Source organism: Hypomesus nipponensis, chromosome 13 (genome assembly GCF_054491055.1).
Source record: "Hypomesus nipponensis isolate SF chromosome 13, ASM5449105v1, whole genome shotgun sequence".
Taxonomy (NCBI): Eukaryota; Metazoa; Chordata; class Actinopteri; order Osmeriformes; family Osmeridae; genus Hypomesus; species Hypomesus nipponensis.
Genome location: NC_140373.1, coordinates 12,594,681 through 12,618,010, shown reverse-complemented (window position 1 = coordinate 12,618,010; position 23,330 = coordinate 12,594,681). Strand labels below are relative to the sequence as shown.

The window sequence follows — 23,330 nt, the reverse complement described above, 5'->3', positions numbered from 1 at the left end:
CAATACCAGGACTCTCCCAGATAAAAAAAGAAAAAGCCGGGTGTCAGCTCTGTAGGTTGATCCGACTCCAGCGTGTGTATATACAGTATATATCGAATCTACAGGCAGCTGCTCAGCAAGTTCTGGCGTTTGGGCTTGTTGTCAACGAGAGATTCTCTGATCTGGTGAAGTTGTCAAGAGTCCAAAGTGCAGGTAAAACAGCTAGGGGAAAAAACAACTAAAATCAAAAATGTCTGCCAACACTACAGACTGTGTCTTCACCACAGTCGACTGAACACTTGTTCATATAGTCAAGCTGGAAATGAGCCTGACCTTTTTCACTTTGGTCGCATACGACACGTTGCTGTACAGCTCTGACATCTCACCCCCTTCGGATAACGTATTTATAATGACCGACGACGCGTCCAGCATGCCTGACGGCCAATCAGCATGAAGCTCCAGCTTGCTTAGGTGAAAGGTTCCCTTATCCCTTTTAACCACAACCCAAACTGTGTCTCGATTAGTCTGAACAGGACTTCTTGTCGGGTTTCATTTAAGGCTAATGTGAAAGTCATGGGGTGTCAGATGTCTCTCAGACATGGGGAAGGAGGTGACTGAAGGTGGCTGGCAGAGATACCCCCTTAATTTTGCTTGATCTCAGCAGTGGTGGCCCAATGCTACTGCTCTGGCAGTTAGCCAGGCATCACAAACACAACTTGGAGTTAGCTAGTTAAACCAAACTGTCGACCTGGGATTGAGGGGGAAGGAAAAACGGGTGTCTGGCATTGCACAGTGTCTGTCTGGAGCAAGGGTTTACCCCGGTTAGGGTTGACAGGTGTGGGTCCAGGGATGTGTTCACTGCAGAATTGTTGAATTCATCTGTGGTACGTTCAAGAACTTGTTGCTCAACGCACAGGGAGGGCAGAGATGCAGACTATTGATCTGGCTCAGACCTGTCATGATGAGGATTCTGAGTAACGTGTAAACGTGGCTCCTTCCATCTCTGCCTTGGCCTAAAAGCAGCACCACACAGTCAAGGCCTGCAGTCTACAGTGATGTGCTGTGAAGTGGATGGTCTGTAATCTGTTGTAATCTGGGTGTATGGATGTGGGGAGCTAATATTGTCAAGTGGTGAAAATAATCTCTTGAGGAGGATCAACATGTATAAATGGCAATTTATTAGAATGTTCATATTCGACTATATGATCATATTAAGGGCAATGAGTATTATATTGTATCTTTATCAAGGGTTGAATAAATAAAGAAATGAATAAAGTTCACATTGTAAAAAAACATCCAAACAGTCTTCTCTGTATTTTTGGTATCTGACACAGACAGGTTGCCATGGTGTGATTGTGTGTAAGTTTATTGCTGTCTTATTCTACAGTACAGGAAGTAAACATACAGGGGGAGGACAAATACAAGGTGTTTTACATCGTAGAATTGCTATTCAGTGGGCAAGCAACAAATAAGCTTTCTGTCAGGTGCCATGTTTGATCAGAAAATAAAAAGAAGGAAACTTGAATGAATCTACAAAGGGTGATAGGGGATTGTCACTTGAATGGTCCCTGAAGATGATATGATGACTATGGTATTTGTAGTTCTGGGAAGAACACTATAATTAAAGCACACATTGTTTAGTGCAATTGGGGGGGGAAGTGTACAACATAAAATTCAATTCAGATAACCACATTAGGGAAATCATGTACCTTCTTTGGTCAATGTGAAGGATACTGGAGGTAATTTGATGCTTGGTGTTGAAGGTTATGCAAACCATAGCACAGTGTTACATTTATTAATGTCCCCTTTCTTCACCATACAATAACTGCGGGTGTGACACGCCATACACACTACTGTATGTGGGGTTTGTGTACTTTTATTAACTTGCAATAAAAAGTGAAATAGTTCTCAGTTCAACCACAACTTTTAAAAGGTGATTAGGTCTCTTATAAATGGCACCATTATTTTAAAACACTGATAAAAGACATTTTTGTTGTTTTCTGTGCAGTATTCACAGTAAGGACAATCAAAGCTCTGTATATATTACATTTTGATATTCACAAGTGCTGGTAAGAATGGATATTCTATTCTTCTATTGTTCTACATGGAACATTGTGGAAACAGTTCTATGTGAAGTGTTGCTTCACTTTTAATCACATTTAGAGGCAGATTTTCATACATTTTATTAATAAAACGCTGGATCTGAATGGCAGCATTGGAGTTTTTAAGGCAAATATAGAATCCCATTTTGTCAATAAGGAATGTCATTATAAATATGTAAGAATGTATAAATAAAAAATGCAAAAATAAATAACTATAAAAGTGATATAATCCAATATATCAAGAATGGGTGAAAATTTCAAAATCAAATAAAAAAACATTTTGATATTAAAATAGATTACGTTCACAAATACTCGAGATGAAATTTAGGTCTATGCTTGTCCTGACTCGCCACTTCTGTCCTTGTGTGATCTTAAAGGCAAGATCTTAATTGCAGGGTCTTAAAGATGTGATCTTAAAGGCAAGATCTTAATTGCAGGGTCTTAAAGATGTGATCTTAAAGGCAAGATCTTAATTGCAGGGTCTTAAAGATGTGATCTTAAAGGCAAGATCTTAATTGCAGGGTCTTAAAGATGTGATCTTAAAGGCAAGATCTTAATTGCAGGGTCTTAAAGATGTGATCTTAAAGGTGTGATCTTAGGTCTTCAGAGTGAACAGACCTAACTGTTCACAGGTAGACTGTTCACAGGTAGACTGTTCACAGGTAGACTGTTCACAGGTAGACTGTTCACAGGTAGACTGTTCACAGGTAGACTGTTCACAGGTAGACTGTTCACAGCAAGGCACTGTGGTTGCTTCCTACAGCCATGTCATCCACAAGGACCTTTTATGTGACTGACACAAGCTGTTGTTTTTAAGGGGAATAGGTAATACAACTCCATTTTTAGAGCTGGCAAAACAATAGAAAACAAATCCCAAACAGAGCTCTCTTGTCGAGACTTTAAGGCACAAACTTGACATAGAGTTATTTCATACAGTTAAAGGATGAATACCTTCTACCAGTCTCATAACTTATAAAACTGTGGTAAGACAAAATACTTTTTTTTCCTTCAGATAAAAATATATTTCTACCTTTGTGTAACTATTCAGTAAATATGTGTGCTGGATAATAGTGAGAAGAAACGCATAGAAAAACACTTGAGCAGAATGACAAATGAAATTTTTTCCTTGCATATATAACCTAGGCACAAGCAAACGTGACAATGTGCACTATACTAGAGGTGCAAAGTGAGACTTTCTGTATTTACAAAGAAAACCATACACTACTCAATACATTGGATTGCATGGTCTCCAATCTTATGTAATCTCCCAAACCACTGACATAATATGCAGACTTCAAACTTGTCTCTGTCAGTAGAAATATGATATTTACATATGCCCACTCTGGTATCTAATCCTGTTTGTAATTCCATTTGTTTGTTTCCAGTAATACAAACATATACCCACCAACCAAAACAATACATTGATTGTCAAAATAGGAGTTCAAGTCTAGCCTAACACTTAAAATTGCATAAAATCTTTGAAGAGAGACATTCCATTTGAAAGTAATTGTTGTCCAGACCTTCATAGAGCATCCTTCATTAAAGGTTCCACACTCATACTGCATGGTTAGTTGTGCTTGTCATAATCCAAGAGGACACAGATCATGTGAAAAGGAACCAAGTGACTGCATGGTGTGCCCAGTAGGACTGACACACTGAAACCATTTTATCAATGAAAATGACCAAGAAATTATAGTTTCTGTCTGAATGTTGATGATTCTAAGGTGTCATTTAGTCCTTTAACAGTATGGCTCTCTTGATCCTGCTGTTGTTCAATGGTAAATTCTGCATAATTACTGTCGTAACAGCTTCATAGGATTTTACGCTACATTGGTACACTGTAATAACAGTGTTACAACATTACTATAACGTTATAACAATATCCTCCCAGCATTAGTACACTGTAACAACATGGTCACAACATTCATTGGCATAACTGTCACAACATTGGTATAACACTGGTCTAACATGATGCCATATTATATTACAACAAAAGTCATCCAGACTAAATGACACCTGGTGCTGGTGTACTGCAGTGTGTTCTCTGACTATTTTGAAATAGTTTGTTGCTCACCAGTCTATGGTTGCTGGCTAGTCGGCTATCTTACAAGCTATCTAGCTATGTCATGTCTTGCTGTCTCTGACTGGGAGCTAGTAAACAGTTTAGTTAGCTGTGTACTCACTAGCTAGCTATGTTGTGTCCTGTTGTCTCTGGCAGATAGTTAGCTGTCTACTCGCTAGCTAGTCACTAGATACCGTCCTGCAGTCTCTGCCTGGCTTGTCCAGTCTCTAGCTGGTGGGGAGCCAGTCATTCACCAGTGCTCCAGGTGCAGGTCCATGGCTGAGTTCAAGTTGATGTCTGTCACATCCAGGAACTCTGTGTTGAAGATGCTGGGGCCGTTGGGCGGAGCTACGCTGAATGCTGTCGCTGAGCTAGGCGGGGTCAGGTCCAGCCACTCCATGGTCTCCCACGGCGACTCGGCAAAGGTCATTCCCACCATGCCTTGCGCCTCGGTGACTGGGGTCACCTTGGAGATGATGGGGGACAGCGGGGTGGGCGTGTCCATCAGCTTGTCCTGATGGGCGTGGCTGTTGGGGTGATGGTGGTGGTGGGGGCTGGGGTACCCATCCCCTCCGCCGTTCACTTCGTCTTCCTGCCCGGCCTCCTGCGCGGCCATCTTGAGAAGGGCGACCTCGCCCCCCCGGCCGATGGGGCTGCTGAGCAGGGTCTCCAGGTGGCTGTCCGCCATGTGAGCGGACGTGTGGTCATAAGGGAGGTGCGAGGGGGACTGGTGGTCGTAGAGGCGGTGGAACTTTGGAAGGATGAGGCCGGTGCTCCCTGGGGACACAGTAATGTGAGGCACAACTTTGGTTACACAGGACCGCTCCTCTCTGGCGTTAGCTGGCATCTCTTGAAGAGAAGGAGGAGGAGGGGGGAAGGAGGGGAGAGGGGGGGGGGGTCACAGCAAAGAGTGCGATTTAATACCCACGTTAAGAGGGGAATTTGAGTAACAATTAGGTTGAGGAGGATTCCTGCTAACAGATGCTAGCGTCTCAAAGACACGTGCTAGCCAGATGCTTGTACACAGCCCACATCAACTCAGCACTGTAGAGCGTATGACAAGATGCGATAGCCCTTTACTGGTTAGTCTCAGTTCAAGATCAACTGATTCTGAATCTGGTCACTCACCTCCGCTCTCTATGAGCACATCCAGAAGCTCGTCCATCTGCTGGCTCCGGCTCAGCTGCTGAGATAAGGAACAAGACTGCTATCAAAAGACTGCTATCTGCCTTCTCACGCTTACAAAATATATGTCTTCTTACAGTGCAATAACGTCTCCTATCATGCTCCAATGATGTCATCTTCTATCCAAAACAAGATGCGGTTAAGACGAGTTTGATGTGTCGGATTGTTATCTAATGCAAGCATTTTGTTTGCAAACGGACTGTAGAGGATTACAACAGCAAGCTTTGAGACACCCATTCAGACTCGCTCGAGGGTGGAATCGAGTGTTGTGCGACAGAAAGATGCCAAGCAGGGGAACGACAGAACGAGAGCAAAAGAGAGACAGAGAGAGAGAGAGAGGACAGTAAGTGCAGCACTATCAAAGACTGCAACTAGCAAATATGTTGTTATCATAATAATAATAATAAATAAAAAAAAGCGTCGGCCAGTTATGGTCTGCTGCCTTTGGGTTACCTGCTTGACTGCATCCTCATAGCATGGGGGATGTGTGAGGATGGATGCAGCAGCATCTGAGCTACAGAAGGTAGGGGACCCCAGGCACTTTTGGCCAACACACCGAGGAGAGGGCAATATTGTCATCTATATGAAAAAAAATAATAATAAAAAAAACTTTATTAGCCTACTGATTCGAAAAACGGGAATATGGGATTTTGTGTTTGTGCCAGAATGTCTGAAGAGTCCCTTCGAATCTTGACATGACTATGTATTCTGATTTAGCGAGGAGAAAAAAGGGAGAAGAAAAAAAAAATGATGAGAACTAGGTTTGCGGGTTTGTGAACCGCGTGGTGTGGAGGGGGGGTCACACCATGGCTGGCCGTGTGAAGAAGCAGTAGACCTCGACAGTATGTCAAGTTGTAATGGAAAGTTACAACTCGACGCCTCACAGATGCTCTCACACGCAGTCAGAGAGAAGGAACACATTAATGAAGAGCGGGAAACCGTGGTTAAGTGAACGTGAACGAATCTCCAGTCACTCGGTGATTCAGACGGGTTACGATGGTTACGATGTTAAAAAAAACCGGATCCGGTGGAGAGAGCGTGGGTAAGCCCGCAAGACGTGTCGACCCAGCCTTACCTTCTGCATGGCTGTGTTCTTGGCCTTGGCTGGCCCTCTGTGGCTGAGGCCAGCGTCAGCTGTGTTGGGGAACACAGACTGGAGACCTCGCTGGTCGGACAGGTAGGAGCAGTTCACCTGATGAGCACCACCCTTCTGCTGAATCTGCCGGGTTATACGGCAAAAAAGTCATTTGATGCTTCCGTTCCAACACACGGGTGCGGTTTGCTAAATGTGTGTGTGTGTGGGGGGGATTGTGTGTGGTGATTGTGTGTGTCTGAGGGCCACAGTACCTGCATGTTCCTGGGCCTGGTGCCCACCTGGGGGAGGGGGTGGCTGCAGCCGTTCCTGCCCAGCGGAGGTGACAGGAGGTAGGGGTGGCTGGGGGACGCGGGCTGGGGGCTGCCGGAGCTCTTGCCAATGGGGGAGTCTTGAGGCGAGCACTGGGGGCTGAGGAAGGCCGACATGGTGGAGGGACTTCCAGAGGAGGGGGCCCTGTCCAGGCACCGCGCCCCCCCAGTAGGGCCTCCCATGCTGGGGAGGGAGGCTCCGCAGTGGCCGAGGCCCTCCATGCAGTTCTCTGGGGGGGTCTTGAGGTGCTTGGTGGAGGACATGGGGCAGCTAGAGGTGAGGGACATGGGCTCCTGTTTGACCGTCACACCAAAGAAGTTTTGTCCCATCATGCCCTGGGGCGGCTGGAGGTGCATGGAGGGGTGATGGGGCGGGGCCGTTGCCTGGAGACCCTCCTGGGTGGCGCCGTAGCAACGCTTCCTTTTGTGGAGCTGCATCTTCAGCTCTTCCACCTGGACAGGAAATGGAAACACTGACTCAGGCTCACAGCTTCCTGTTTGATATCTCCCATATCTATCTGTTTATCAACGCCATTCTGGAGGGTTTTTATTATGAGAGTATGTAAATACTATAGAATATAATACTGTATCAATTGGAAACACGTGTCTTGTCAGTGCTACTGAAATGTCTCCTTCAAAATATTATGATGAAATATTATGATGAAGATGAATATGCCATATTCAAAGTGTGCTTTTTTGTTGTTGCCAGAAACTATTGAAAAAAAATGGAATGAGGCCCCCCATTTGTGCGTCTTCCTACGGCCTCACCATGACAACCCCACAGAGGACTCTGACAGGAAGTGCGTTCACCCACCTGTCTCTGCTCCTGGTGCAGCTTCCAGGTGAGCTCCTCGATCACCTTCTGCTTCTCCACCAGCATCTTGTCCTTCTCCGCCTCCAGGCCCTCCGCCCCTCCGCCCTGGCCTCCCCGCAATCCCTCCATCCCCCCGCCGCCCTCCCCTCCCCTCGGGCCCCCGTGGGCCCCCGGGCCGCCCTCCTCGGCTCTGGCGGGGGACGTCTGGAGGTTGAACTGCGGGGGGGAGGACATGGGGACGTCGCTGAAGCTGTCCGGGAGAGAGCCGCTGAGGGAGAGGTCGGAGGAGGCGGGGGAGATGGGCGGGCTGGAGGAGGTGCTGGGGTAGGGGTAGTAGCCCCCCTGGGAGAGGGAGGAGGAGGAGGGCGACTGGTAGGAGGACAGGGAGCCCGTGGGGGTCACGGGGAAGGTCCCCGTGGTGATGTCGCCGGCGCCGCAGGGGGAGGGGCTGGCGGCCGGGTCCTTGAAGGGGCGGAGCCGCTCGATCAGGGCGGTCTTGGTGCCGGAGACGGGCATGCCTCGGACGCGCAGCTGCTGTCTGAGTTCTGACACCTGGGGGGGGGGGGAGAAAGAGAGAAAGAGAGAGAGAGAAGAAAGGAGGGAGGCGGAAATAGATGAATGAGAGAGAGATATGGAAATGGTAAACAGAGAGAGATAGAGAGAAGGAGATGCAAATAAATATATAAAATAATAATAAATAATAATAATAATAAATAACAATAAATAAAATGCTAATATGTAAACTTTATGCCCCTTGCAGTACCCACACTGAGGTACGTCTATGTTAACCAGCATTAGCTCCTACCTTCAGGTCGTCCAGGTTAGCAGGCAGAGGCCCAGGCTTGACAGGGGAGACCTGGCTGGCGTGCCCAGGATAGGAGCTCTTCACTGGGGGAGAGGAGGAGGAGCTGCCCCCTGTGTTGGTCAACACACTGGAGCTGCAGGCTGGCAGCTGATCACTGGCTGCTCTGGAGGTGGGGACGGGGCTTCAGTTAATTGACTGATTCATCTTCAGGGACTTGGTTCACGTATTGATTCACTGACTCACATTCATTTGTTCATCTACTCAGAACTTGGTTCTTTAAATCCTTTGTTCACATATTTTTTATTTGTTTACTGATTCAGTCCGTCGCACATTCACTCAACAATTCACACGTTCATTCATTCATTCAAGATTCAATTGATAACATCCGAGCGACCACGGTGAGAAAGTAAAAACAACCCTCCAACTCACTTCTGAGCCTGGGCCGGAGGATGGGCGGGCTGGTAGCTGAAACTGGGCTGGCGTTGGGTGTGTGCGTGCTGGGAGTGCGTGTGCGCGGCGTGCGCGTGGTGCGCGTGCGGGGTGGTGTGCCCGTGCGGCGAGTGCGCGTGGTGAGCGGAGTGTGTGGCGTGAGCGTGTTTCTGCTGGCTGAGGATCTGCAGCTGGAGGAACAGCTGCTGCTGCTGCAGCAGGCGGGCGTAGGCCGAGTCCATGGGGGGCGGAGACTTCTCGGGCTTCTGGTCCGGAGGGATGTACTGGTGGTACTTGAGCTTCTTCACCTTGGGCTTCACCTCTTTGGGTTTCTTGCTGCGGTTCTTGTCGGAGGTCGTCTTGGACTGCTCCGACATGGGCGGGAACGGAAGCAAGAGATTGGGAGAGTTTACGAAGTGGCTTTGGAAATGATGTATTTGTATGGAAGTAAGTTATTTAATGACCACTGAAGACCACTGAAGACACTTGCTTATTTAGGCAAGTATAAACGTAAAATGTCTGATATTATTAAGGTTCCATTTGGACAATAAATACATTAAGCTGGCTAGGACATCCTGGACCGGTCTATCTTTCAAATCAAATCAAATGTTATCTGTGTAGCCCAAGGTGGTTTAGGGCCAGGCTGTGATAGGACACATACCTTGACGATAGCAGGGGTGGGCGGAGTCATCCCATTGTTGACGCCCCCCGCTGAAAGCCCCTCCTCCTGGCCCTGCTCAGGGGGGTCCCTAGGCTGACATCCCTGCACACACACACACACACACATACACACACACACACACACATACATTCAAAAAAACAAGTTTAAGTACTGCTTCCATACGCTTACATTTACACAGACTATGCTACATGTATTTCTAAACTACTAAATACATTACATCTACATAACATTTGTCATGGATGAGACATATTTGTTTCGATATGGACATGGAGACAAATATCTGAGGTTGAAGTCAGGGGCACCACAAGGTGTACCGCGCCTGTAGGGAGGGTAGTCATGGAGACGAGGGGTGATGGGGTGGGCGGTGGGGGCTAGGGGGTGGTCATGGGGACAGCGGGAGTGCTAAGCTACACCCATCAACAGGGCTTTCTCTCAGGCTGAGGGGGTATGTGTGTGTGTGTGCAGTGTAGGAATGTGAGGGATAAGATGCCAGAACAGCTGGGGGGGGGGACAGTTCTCTGGGTGGCCACAGGAGGGCAGACTAGACCTGACCCAACCAGGAACTCAGGAGGGAACAGAGGGTAAGGGTTGAAGGAGAGAGGTTAGAATGAAAGCGAGAGAGAGAAAGAAAGAGAGGGAAAGAGAGAAAGAGACTGCGAGAGAGGGAGAGGTCAATCGAGAAAAGGGGCGAGGGAGGAGAAACTGCGAGAGAGAGAGAGAGAGAGGGAGAGAGGGTGAAAGAGGCATCAGGGAAACAAGTGAGGGAGAGAAAAAGAGAGGGGGGGGCGGGAGAGAAAGAAAAGGAGAGAAAGAGTGAGAGAGGTATAAGAGAGAAACCGAGATAGCTGGAGAGGGAGCGAGAGACATAGACAGATAGACAGAGAGAGAGAGAGAGGGAGAGAGAGAGAGAGAGAGAGAGAGAGAGAGAGAGAGAGAGGGAGGGAGGGAGGGAGGGAGGGAGGAGGAGAGGTCCTGACCTGGCGCGGGCTGGTGAGGGCGGGTGAGGAGGAGGAGGAGGGGGGGGTGCCCATGGTCTCGGAGGAGGGGCACACGGAGCCCTGGGACTCGTCACTGTGAGGTTGCTCCGGCGACAGGCTGTCACTGCTGCTGTCCTCCTCAAAGGCATAGGAGTCATCCCGCTTCGGAAACTTACCATGGTTCACTACAGACAGGAGAGAGGGGGGGGGGTGGAAGAGAGGGAGAGGGAGGAGCGAGAGGGGGAGCGAAACGGGGGAAGGAGAGGAAGAGGGGAGAGAGCGACACCGAGAGATTATACCACTTTCCCCTTCAGACGTCGGGGAGCACGTCGGTCACCGGCAGAGGGGCAGAGGGGCGGCTGTACGGCGTGAAGGGCCGGAGTCGGGAGTGTTGTTTTATGAAAACACTGAAGTAGACCGGACTGGGCATGCTCCGAGCACGTGAGCATGAGCCTGGAGACGTGGTTCTGCATCAAGCCCTGCCCTCCTCGCTGTAACACTGTCCCTGACACCTAGTGTTACACTCAACCCTAAGGTGTTACTCTGTCTCTGGCACCGGCCACTTCATCGTGAGCACAGCTCCGATTGGCTGGACCGATAGTGAGCAGAGTAGTGATAGGCCGGGCTAAGTGTGACCGCGTTATCTGGATCGAGGCTAACTGACTTGAGGTCAGAGAAGGGACAGGGTCAAGAAATCTAGGGGACACATACATGTAGGTGTGAATTTGTGTGTTTGTGTGTAAGTCTGTGTGTGTGTGTGTGTGTGTGAGTGGGTTAGGTTGAGCGTTTGCATGGGCGAGGGGAGGTGTGTGTAGAGGGAAGAGATGTAAGGACTCTCATTTAGACTCAGAACATGTGACCTGGCAGGACATGTGACCTGCCAGGAGCAGACCCTGGTTTCAATCACACCAGCAGGCCCGCACGCACACACACACACACACACAGACAGACACACACACAGACACACACTCTCACGCACACACACACACAAAGGCACACACACGCACACTGGTATGGGTATTATTTCCTCCCACCTGTTACTTTCACAGTCTTTCTTGTTCTCTCTATTTAATCCTCTCTATCTCTGTAAACAACGGTACAGTATATACATCTATCTCACCATTAACAACACACACACAGGCACACACACACACACCCACTGGTCACAGAGAAAGGGCATCTACTTGGACAGCGTGAGTTGCACGGTGTTAGCTAATAGACCTCTGGACATCCTCCCCCGGGCACTCGGAGTCCCTCTGCCTGAACAACAGGAAGTGGACAGCAGGGCTGCAGGAGCCAGCTGGGTTCCAGCACGACCGGAGGTTGAACACATCATCCCAGTATTATGGGATGAGACAGATCGTAAGGGAAGGGGGTGACACAGGGTGACAGTCACCGAGCGACAACCTCGTCCAATCAAATACCTTTTGTAGGGTCATGGGGGAGGACAAACACGCGCACGCACGCACAGATACACACTCACACACACACAGACATCCACACACACACACACCCAATGCAGCTGCCTCTTGTCTCAATAAAAGAGTCCTCCTCCCTGCGCTCCTCCAGGAGTGGCGAGGCGCCCCCCCCCCACCCCCGACCCCGTCACCTAGCGCTGGGCTTGCGCAACATGCTAACGCGCGAGGGGACACGTTAAAACAGCGCGCACCAAACCACAAACATGTACACAGACTTACAAGCATGTACACAGAAACACAAGCATGTACACACAGACACACAAGCATACACACAGACACACAAGACAAGCACGTAGCCAGAACTCCGTACTTGAATAGGCAGTGCAGGGGAGTACAAGGGCGTGGTGATTAAGAGGTTACACATGCAGAGTCAAGCACTGCAGTGACAGCCAGGGACAGATTGTCATACTTGAGGGATCCTTAAATCGAAGCCGTGGAGGAGTCGCATCTTGAAAGAGGGTTTCCTACGGACGATGCATTTCCTGCGACTCAGTTCGAACGTTTCCTCAGCTGACATTGCAACAGGGTCCAGGCAGAGTTCGAACACTCATCTCCTGGACTCTGGATAACTCTAGAATCCTCCTCCTCTCCCCTACACTCTGGAGAACTCTAGAATCCTCCTCATCTCCTCTACTCTGGAGAACTCTAGAATCCTCCTCCTCTCCCCTGCACTCTGGAGAACTTTAGAATCCTCCTCATCTCCTCTACTCTGGAGAACTCCAGACAATTCATAATCTCCTCATCTCCTGTGGCCAGACACCCCAGTACTGTAACAATAACTAAAGAGAGCTCTGGAGTAAGTGGAGATGTCTGGTGGGGGTGAGACTGACTGACTCCCTCCCTCCCCCCCCCCTCCCTCCCCCCGTTAATCCTGTATAAATAACCAGCTACTGGTTTAGCTCAGTGGTGGGTGCGTTCGACTGCTGATTGAGATGCCACGGGTTCAAATCCTTCACTGTACATTGCTTTACATGAAAGCTTCTACTAAATGAACACGTTATTTGTACGTATTCGTAGGAGAAGCCCTGCGTTGGCTGGAGAGCTGATCTCTGACTAAACAACTTGCGGAGAGCGGGATTGGAAGCCAGGTCTGGCGTCATTAGCCTGGTGCGGTTTACTAACTAGCGACACAGCTTCTGTTTACTCTTTTGGGTGAAATGCTTCACGGGTGAAATCGGGCGGATGGAATGACATTTGGTAGGCCACATCGGAGAAGCATCAGGTGACACACCATGTGGAAGTCGCTGGTATCGGGCCGGGGTTTTCAGGCACACATGCGGAGAGCAGATCAGGTGCAACACAAATGGTTTATTCAAACTTTAACAAAGGGGTACTCCTCGGTAGGATGGTTCAGTCCAACAAAAGGTCATCCATAAACAAAGGTACAATCCAAAACGAAATAGCTATCCCCTTCAGGGTAGAGGCACACGACTAAGACATGAACGGAAGGCGCACTTACGTCAAAACTTCACGACAGAGTGAAGAGGGAAGGACACCCAGTGCTTAAACAGGAAGTGTTGATCACCGCAGGTGGAGCCCAGTGTAGAAGAAGATTAGTGCTAGGTGCTCTAGGGGGAGTGTCGCCCTCTAGAGGGCTGGTGCCCCTGCGCGGATGTGACGGCTGGATGTCCCCGGCAGTCATCGTTTCAACGCGAACGTGATGATGAGAAGAGGCTAGCGCCAGGGACCAACGTTGTGTCCACACGGCGCCCCCGAAACCAGGCGAAGGGTGAAGAACGCCCGTTCTGGAGTAGACCGTGGGAGACGTTCCACACAATACAAACGCAGGGAAGGGGTTATGGGGGGGAAAGGAAGGATGGAAGGACAGGAGAAAGGAACGACAGACGGAAGGAATGGACTGGAGCCCCTATCTCAGGTCTCTACACACCTGACACAGGGATTCGAGGAGACCAGAACCCCACCCACGGGCCAATAACTGAGCGACTGCAGACAGAACAAAAAACATCAAACATGTACGTGTACCTGTATATGTATGTACGAGTGTGTGTGACAAAGTTTATAATGGCGTGTGAATGTGCGTAAGTTATGGAGTGTATTACTATGTGTGTGAGAGGGTGTGTATGAGTGTGTGCCTGTGTGAGTGTGTCTAACTGTGTGTGTGTGTGTGTGAGCGCGCACGAGAGAGCGCGTGTAAGCGGTTGCGCCAGACGCAAGCAGGCGGCCGGACAGCGCGCCTCACCCCCAGACCACACGCCAGCCAGCCCCGAGAGGAGAGCTGCTCTCAGCCTAATGAACACCAGATGTTCCACCCCAGCGCCGTATACACAGAAACCTCCATCATGGCCGGCGCCCAAACTCCACGTCCAGGGCTGCAGCGGCCCTCTGCTGGTGAGGTGGTATACTGGTGATGTGGTATACTGGTGATGTGGTATACTGGTGATGTGGTATACTGGTGATGTGGTATACTGGTGATGTGGTACTGGTGATGTTATATACTGGTGATGTGGTATACTGGTGATGTGGTACTGGTGATGTGGTACTGGTGATGTTATATACTGGTGATGTGGTATACTGGTGATGTGGTATACTGGTGATGTGGTATAGTGGTGATGTGGTATACTGGTGATGTGGTACTGGTGATGTTATATACTGGTGATGTGGTATACTGGTGATGTGGTATACTGGTGATGTGGTATAGTGGTGATGTGGTATACTGGTGATGTGGTATAGTGGTGATGTGGTATACTGGTGATGTGGTATAGTGGTGATGTGGTATACTGGTGATGTGGTATAGTGGTGATGTGGTATAGTGGTGATGTGGTATACTGGTGATGTGGTATAGTGGTGATGTGGTATACTGGTGATGTGGTATACTGGTGATGTGGTATAGTGGTGATGTGGTATACTGGTGATGTGGTATAGTGGTGATGTGGTACTGCATGTGTGTGTGTGTGTGTCGTGTGGAGATCAGTAGCACTGTTCCTCCCAGGTTCATGTCCTTGAGGAATGAACGATTGACAGGAGATCCCCTTGAGATGTGGCATCTCATTTTTCAAGGGCGGGGGGGGGGTTCCTTTTGAGGCGACGACTAAACCAAAGACAAAACAGCGTTCAACAAGGTACATCGCAAGCACGCAAATGTAGACCGCTCGCTTGCCCACATTCCACGCAGACCTCAGCTTGCGTCGAATAATGAGCTCTACATTTATATAATATCAATGTGAGCATGAGCATGAAGAGCCATTGCAGGTCAGGGGAGTCAGATGGCTGAGCGGTTAGGGAGTCGGGCTGTTAATCAGAAGGTTGCCGGATCGATTCCTGGCTGTTCCAAATGACGTTGTGTCTTTGGGCAAGGCACTTCACCCTACTTGCCTCGGGGGGAATGTTCCTGTATTTACTGTAAGTCGCTCTGGATAAGAGCGTCTGCTAAATGACTAAATGTCAATGTAAGGTTGTTTGGAGTGAGTAAATGGTCACGTTTCTCATGATTGTCACAGCAATGTGAACGACTCCTGTTCTGTCGTGCGGGTTAACTAGAGCAGGAACGATTCTGTCCTGCTCAAGACATGGCTTTGTTTGATGGGTGTCAGCATGTGTGTGCAGGTGTGTGTGGGAGTGTGTGTGTACACTCATAAACACCACTCAGAATAAAATCTTCAAAACCCTCTCCCATCTGCGCACGCCAACCTCTCTCCTACAATCCAGAGATAAACAACCAATCGAAAAATTCCTTTTAAAAGAGCTTTTGGCCCGCTGGCCAATCCCGTGCGCCCGTGCCCCTTTATCTCCGGCAGACTTCTAGTAACTGATAGTGTCGAGTCGGGCTTCTGGATTCCTTTCCCCCGCACACTTACCAGCAGTTAGATTATCTGCTCTCTGGAGCCGCAGAGAAACAGCAAACAGGGCCAGAGATAGCGTCCTACAAGCCCCTCACCCCCAGACCCCGCCTCCCCCAGCAAGCCCCATTTCACAGCCAGCCAGTCAGAGTGCCAACTCTGTCTGTACGTTGTTGGGGACCCAGACAGATGACTGTACACACTTTCAAACGTCCAACTGTCCCAGGGAACAACATGGGACATGTCCTAACATGACTGCTCGACGACTGATTAAAGGAGCTCTGTTAATGCTTCTTTATCAAACTCACTAGACAGTGGGGTGGAGATGGCACGTGTATCTAGGCAGTATTCTGAAAACAGAAACAGACACAGTCCTAGAGTCCTGGAGCTCGTATTTCACTGCCGGTAAGATCAGTAAATACTGCTGACACATGTTTGTTTTCATGACCTCTCGCCCTCACACACGAACCCTGGAAACATCGCAAAACATACTCTGTCAGTCCTCACAACAGGTGCTTCTAACTGTGTCCTTGTGTGTGTGTGTGAGTGTGTGTGTGAGTGTGTGAGTGTGTGTAGGTGTGTGCATGCGTATGCGTGTGTAGAGGTGTCAGAAAAGTCTCTGGTTATTATTTTATCAGGAGATAAGAACACAGGCTCGTGGGAGTGTACCAAATCCTGCTCCAGCCCTGACAGATCTCTCTCTCTCCTTCCTCTTTCTCTTTGTCTCTCTCTCTTTCTCGCCTCCCCCTCTCTGTGCTTCTGGTATACTTACTGCGCTCCACCTGTCACACTGAAGGGTGTGTGTGTGCGTGCCAGGGTCTTTATGCACCAGTGCAAATGGAAGTGTGCGCATGCCAACGGGTTAGTGTGTGCGCGCGTGCAAATGTGTGTGCTCACGTGTGCATATGAGTGTGTGTGAGAGAGTGCATGTGCGTGTATATGGGGCTCTCAGTCCGTGTATGTGTGTCGACGCACGTATATGTGTCCGTATGTGCGTGTGTGTGTGTGTGTGCCTTTGGGAGCGTGCATGTTAACGGATAAATGTGTGTGTCTGTCAACTTGCAAATGTGCCTCTGTGTGTGTGTTAAGGTGTAAATGTGTGTGCGTGTTAAGGTGTAAATGTGTGTGTGTGTGTGCGTGTTAAGGTGTAAATGTGTGTGTGTGTTAAGGTGTAAATGTGTGTGTGTTAAGGTGTAAATGTGTGTGCATGTTAAGGCGTAAATGTGTGTGCGTGTTAAGGTGTAAATGTGTGTGTGTGTGTGTTAAGGTGTAAATGTGTGCGTGTTAAGGTGTAAATGTGTGTGTGTGCATGTTAAGGTATAAATGTGTGCGTGTTAAAGTGTAAATGTGTGCGTGTTAAGGTGTAAATGTGTGTGCGCGTGTGTTAAGGTGTAAATGTGTGCGTGTTAAGGTGTAAATGTGTGTGCGCGTGTGTTAAGGTGTAAATGTGTGTGTGCGTCAACACGTACATTTGCGTGTGTGCACGTGCGTGCAAACGTACAACGCGCGCGCGTGTGTGTGTGTGTGTGTGTGTGTGGTTGCGCGCGGTGCCGAGAGGGCTACTCACGAGGCATGAGGCCCTGTCCGGCGAGCTGCTCCCTCGTCCGCCTCTGCTGGAGTCTGAGCTGCAGGACTGGAGGATGAGGGGCCGAGGCGAGGGCAGGGACGAGGAGGAAGGGATGAGGGACAGGAGACGAGGGAGGGAGGGAGGGAGACAGGGAGAGAGAGAGAGAGAGACAGGGAGAGACCGAGAGTTCAGCTCACGTCAGCAACAGTGACTGGCAGGGTGTCTAGCAGTGGGAGGTCATGAGTATGAGGCGACACGTGGACGTCACGCTGACCAGCCTGCTCTCACGCACAGAGGGCCGTGTCTGGAGACGGACGCGCGCACGCCTTCGCGCTCTCGCGCGCGTATACATACGCACGCGCGCGCGCGGGCACACGGTATACACACGCAGAGATTGGGACGAAGCCACTTGCTCGCAAATATTTCTGTGAACAGACTGTAGGATAAACACAGCTCCTGGCCTTTAAACAGAACTGCCCAGCACTGTGTGGTCCGTGTGTGTGTGTGTGTGTGTGTCTCTGTGTGTGTGGCTGTCTAGGTGGGCGTGTGGGGGTCATAAACAAGTACTTACCCCATGTCGGTGTGTAAAAATGTGTGTGTGAGACGTGTGTGTGTGTGTGTGTCTGTGCATGAGTGTGTGTGTGTGTCTGACACAGAGGTATGTTATGTTCGACCCTTCTCAGCGTCCTATCGTTTCATTGGTTCCATGGCGGTCAGCTGGTCAGTCCTCCGGACAAGGCCAGGCTCCTCTGAATCCTCGAGGCAGGACATGAGTGGCCACACGGCTTTCATGATGTTCTCATCTCGCACACTTATTACCGACGGAGACACGGACTTGGATACGTCTACAGATAAGGAGACCGTGCACTTGGCCTGGTAGGTGAGCTGTGGTTGCTTTGCAGCCCGGAGTATAAGCACTCTGGCCCGTGCCTCAGATGACAAACACAAACGCGCACACACACTGCCACACACACACACATATACACATCTGATGGAAACTTTGTGTCCAGTAGGAAACACTCTTCTTTTTGCAGATAACAGTGTGTAAAAGGTAGTTTTCTGCGAAACTGAAGCCTAAGAGAGAGATGGAGAGGGGGGTTATGTGGTTGGGGTTATGAGAGGCCTAGAGGTCAGAGGTCACAGCTGAGAGGTGTACGGAGCAGATCAGACTACAGCCTCGCTCCTCCAGCTCTGACATCTGAGAGATAGAGGCCTCCCTCTCCACCTAGGGTCCCCCTCTCTTTCGTTCTTTCTTTTTCTACTATTTCTCTCTCTCTCTCTCTCTCTCTCTCTCTCTCTCTCTCTCTCTCTCGGTTTTACGCTCCCTCTCTCTCTCTCCCTCTCTTTCTGTGACGCACAGATAATGGATGGTATCCCTCCACAGCCTGTCCATGGTGGTTCTTGGAAGGTGTGGAGTACTGTAGCTCGCGATGAGCTGATTTACACTTCTATCCTGCTTCCAGCGCTGGCATCTGGCTCTGCACGATCACCCTGAACACATACACACACATACACGCATAAACAAACACACACGCACATGCACACACACACACACACCCACAGTCACTGCAGCACACACGTGCATACAGTACAAACACACACACACACACTCACGCAAACATACACAAACTCAAGCATACACGCACATACACACACACTCTCAAACACACACCCGCGCACAGCTACACGCACACGCACATACAAACACGCACACATACCTACAGGCTTACAATACACAAACACACGTACACGCTCACACACACTTACACAGGGAGCAGACACTGAGATGTATCTGCACCGGCAGCTACAGGAGTGATTCTCCGGTTCCCACAGCTTCATATTCTATCCCTTCTTTTATCTCTCCAGAAACCAGCCAGCCTTAAAACTGAGAGTAACATCTGGTGTTGGACTGTTCGCACAGTGACGCGTTTCACTCCTGCCCGCCTGCCCCCGTAGCCAAACAAGTGCCCCAGAACTTGTTACACAGACTGGTGGTCGTCTGGCAAAGTTCAAACGAAAACACAAGATCCAGCTCCGCATCCACCAGGCTAGTTCTAGAGACGTCCGACCGCTCTGCTCTCCATCTGGGCTCAGTTATCCACACTACGGGTCGAGGTTCAAACCAGTGCCAAACCGGTCCCCAACTCTGAGTGGTACATTAGTCCACCTGGCTCTGCTGGCCTGTGATTGGTTACTGGCTTTTCCAAGCTCCCGTGCTGTTCTGGGATTGGCTCTAAATCGCACAGGGCTCCAGTGCTGTTCGGTGATTGGCTGTCAACCTCTCAGCTCGACGGGCCTCCCCAGAGCTCCAGGGCTGTTTCCCACCCTGTCCCTGGTCTAAACAACGCAGAGGAAACGGCTAATTTACCCTGCGATTGCTGGTAAGCAATTACCATGGAGGGAGAGAGAGATTGAGGGACACAGAGAAGGGGAGTGAGAGAGGGGGAGGGAGAGAACAAGAGAGAGAGAGAGAGAGAGAGGGAGACAGAGTGGTAGAGAGAAAGAGAGGGAGAGACTGGTAGAGAGAAAGAGAGAGAGAGGGATAAATATTGTAACAGCTCAGCTGAGCCTGTTCACGTTTTGTGGTCGACTTCCTTGTTCACACGGACGTGGGCTCAGCGGCATAACCCTCTGGGCTGGGTGGTGGAGGGTGAGGCCCACACCAGCCAGCCCTGGCTGGAGCTGGGAGTCCCAGACAGGGAGCAGGGAGCTGGGAGTCCCAGACAGGGAGCTGGCTCCTGGGTGCAGTCACTCTCACGGCCCTCAGAGAGATGGCAGTGTTGCTCAGACTACAGGCTGGAGAGCTGCAGTTAAGAGGCGCGCCGCTGTCCCGTCGTACGGCCCAGACGCGATCGTACAAACGATATATGTGAGATATGGTACTGGAATATGGAGAAGAATGAGAGAGAGAGGGGGAGAGAGTTGAGGGAGGGAAGGTGCAAAAAATAAGAGTGAGAGAGAGCGAGAGAGGGTAGGAAAGAGAGAGAGAGTGAGGAAGGGAAAAAAGGGTGACAGAGAGAAACAAAGATGTGAAGAAAGATATGGAGGTAGGGAGGGAGGAGGGTAAACGATATAGATGAGAGAGAGAGGGAGAGAGAGAGAGAGAGAGAGAGAGAGAGAGAGAGAGAGAGAGAGAGAGAGAGAGAGAGAGAGAGAGAGAGAGAGAGAGAGAGAGAGAGAGAGAGAGAGAGAGAGAGAGAGAGAGAGAGGGGGGGGACAGAAAGCCTGAACAGCTGCTGTGCGTTAGGGGAGTTCAGATCACTGTAGTCCGTGCAGTTCTTACACACAGGAAGGTAAGGTCAGACGTACCCAGTCACACACACTCACAGGCACCGCACATGCACTTATACACAGACGCAAACACAGACGCACACACAAACAAATACCCACGCACACCCTCCCTCTACACACACCCTCCACACACACACACACACACACACACACAGCTCTGTTCAGGATAACCCCTGAGGAGGTTATCAGCAGTAGGGGAAGCTGGGTGTGAGAACATCTCTATGTTCCTCCTCAGGAGCAACAGGTCACACCACACCAGGGGCAGGGACGACAAGTGCACAGGCCCCATGTGCGTGTGTGTGTGTGTGTGCGTGTGTGTGCACGCATCTCTGTTTGTTGGTGTGTACACGTCTGTGCATGTCTGTGTATGTGCAGACCCGCCACCCCGCGCCCCTCCACCAGTCTCACCCCCAGGCCAACATCAAACACAGCCTGCTCTCCTAGCGCCCTCCCAGGGCTCACAAACCCCCCACCACCCCCACCCCCAGCCCCCCGGCCCCAGCCCCCGGCTGGGGGACAGCCGGGGGTCTCTGACCTCCACGCTCCGTCCGACGCCGGCACTGAACGAACCCCACCTGTCCCCCCGAAGCCAGGGCTGGTGGGGAGGGAGGGTGTGTGTGTGTGTCCTGCACCTGGCCTCTCCAGGCTGCCACGCTGGGATTAGCCCCAAACACAGACTCGGGCTGCAGCAGGAGACATGAAGAGAGACGTGTCTCTCTGCGACCCGACGCACACATGCAGCGCGCAGAGCAGGGACGGGGACGTCTGTCGGCTTCAGCACGACAGCTGTCTGAGTCCAACGTATACAGGGACAATCCTCCAATCAGGCACCAGGATCCCAGCTGACCGGATCTCAACGTACACACTGACGATCTTACCTCCGGATGCCTCTAATACTAACAAGCACGATGACAGCGATTCCTGCCCTTTGCCTCTCAGAGGGACAAGCCCCAGTATTCTGACTCGCCAAGTCACAGTGATCCTACCCTTTGCCTCTAACAGGGACAAGCCCCAGTATTCTGACTCGCCAAGTCACAGTGATCCTACCCTTTGCCTCTAACAGGGACAAGCCCCAGTATTCTGACTCGCCAAGTCACAGTGATCCTACCCTTTGCCTCTAACAGGGACAAGCTCCAGTATTCTGACTCGCCAAGTCACAGTGATCCTACCCTTTGCCTCTCACAGGGACAAGCCCCAGTATTCTGACAAGCCCAGGCGGTGTGTGTGTGTGTGGATGGAGGGCAGCAGCAGGTCTTACCTGATCTGAACTTGCTGCGTATGAGAACGGAGTGTTCAGAACCCAGGAGAGTCATGGCGGTCTGTGTACGGTTCCAGCGTTCAGATGGGGTCCAACGAAATATATATACACAACAACAACAAAAACACGATGACGGCAAAAAAAACTAAGAAGGAACAAAAACAACCTGGACCACGCACCGTGAGGGACTCTCTCTCCCTCTCTCTCTCTTTCTCCTCTCTCTCTCTCTCTCTCTCTCTCTCTCTCTCTCCCTCTCTCTCTCTCTCTCTCTCTCTCTCTCTCTCTCTCTGTCTCTCTGTCTCTCTGTCTATCTCTCTCTCTCTCTCTCTCTCTCTCTCTAAAGACCCAGCCACTTCCTAGGACAGGAGGAGGAGACCGGGGCTAGCCAAGGAAGTGTCATCAACCAGTAGAAGGCAAAAACGAAAAAAACATGCACCCCCCCCCCAAAAAAACGAAACAAAAACAAAACAAGCTGTCGCGTCAAGTCTAAGCCGGTGCCTGAGCTAACAGCAGTGTGTCTCTCACTCTTGCTCTTTCTCTCTCGGTTTTCCCCTCCCTCTTTCCCTCTCCTCCGCTCTCTCAGTCCCTTCCTCGGTTCTATGGCCCCAGTGGGTTGCGCTGAGAGAGTGTGTTCGACAGGGAGGCAGCCCCGCGTTGGTCCCATGCAGCAGAGCTCTGGGAGCAGACACACAGAGAACAGGGATATGCCCCTGGTCTGGGAGGGGCCAACTGCCAGAGGACCCAGTGGCTCCACCCACCCAGGGGTACAAGAGCAGGGGGGGCGGGACTTGGCCGGGGTCTCCACCTCCCCCCCCCCCCATCTCCCATTCCTCGTGCCTGTAGATATATCTGCCCACTGTTATCGCAGTGTGTGTGTGTGTGTGTGTGTGAAAGAGACAGAAACACAGAGAGAGAGCGAGTGAGAGAGAGAGAGAGAGAGAGAGAGAGAGAGAGAGAGAGAGAGAGAGAGAGAGAGAGAGAGAGAGAGAAAAAGCGAGAGAGAGAAAAAGCGAGAGAGAGGGGGAGACAGAGAGAGGGAGATAGAGAGAGAGACAGAGAGAGAGACAGAGAAAAAGAGAGAGAGACAGAGAGACAAATACATCAAAAGACAAAGATCAACCAGTCCCATACTTCTAGAGAGAGAGAGAGAGAGAGATAGAGGAAAAAGAGAGAAAAAAGAGAGAGAGACATTCCAGGACAATGAGACTAAACGGTGTCTCTCTCTCTCTCTCTCTCTCTCTCTCCTCAGCTGTTGCCAGCCCATCCCTCTGTCTCTGTCAGGTCTCTTCATGTCTGCCCCCCCGGGGGATCCTGCCACAGAGCGCGGCGTCCAGGAGAGGGTGCCGGGACAGGACGCCCGGGACAAAGCGTCGGCGTCCAGGAGAGGGAGAGTCGGTCCCCGGCCTGCGGGGCAGGCCGAGGCGTCCCGTCCTCCAGCTCCCGCTGCTCTGCCTCACACGGCAACAGTTGTCGGAGGTTGAGCTGATCTGAGCAGCATGT

The 23,330-nt window shown here is 50.5% G+C and overlaps 1 protein-coding gene across 1 annotated transcript; it reads right to left on the bottom strand.

The window, feature by feature from the left end:
• Positions 1-1,327: 1,327 nt before the first annotated feature.
• Positions 1,328-22,038, bottom strand: myocd (myocardin). Its single transcript, XM_084669464.1, has 11 exons — positions 21,831-22,038; positions 17,282-17,347; positions 10,440-10,624; positions 9,442-9,543; positions 8,781-9,145; positions 8,352-8,514; positions 7,547-8,098; positions 6,676-7,185; positions 6,404-6,547; positions 5,272-5,329; positions 1,328-4,992 (listed from the first exon to the last, which is right to left on the bottom strand). The coding sequence occupies exons 1-11, from the start codon at positions 21,883-21,885 to the stop codon at positions 4,394-4,396; spliced, it is 2,799 nt and encodes a 932-aa protein (XP_084525590.1). The 5' UTR covers positions 21,886-22,038; the 3' UTR covers positions 1,328-4,393.
• Between the last annotated feature and the right edge of the window lie 1,292 nt (positions 22,039-23,330).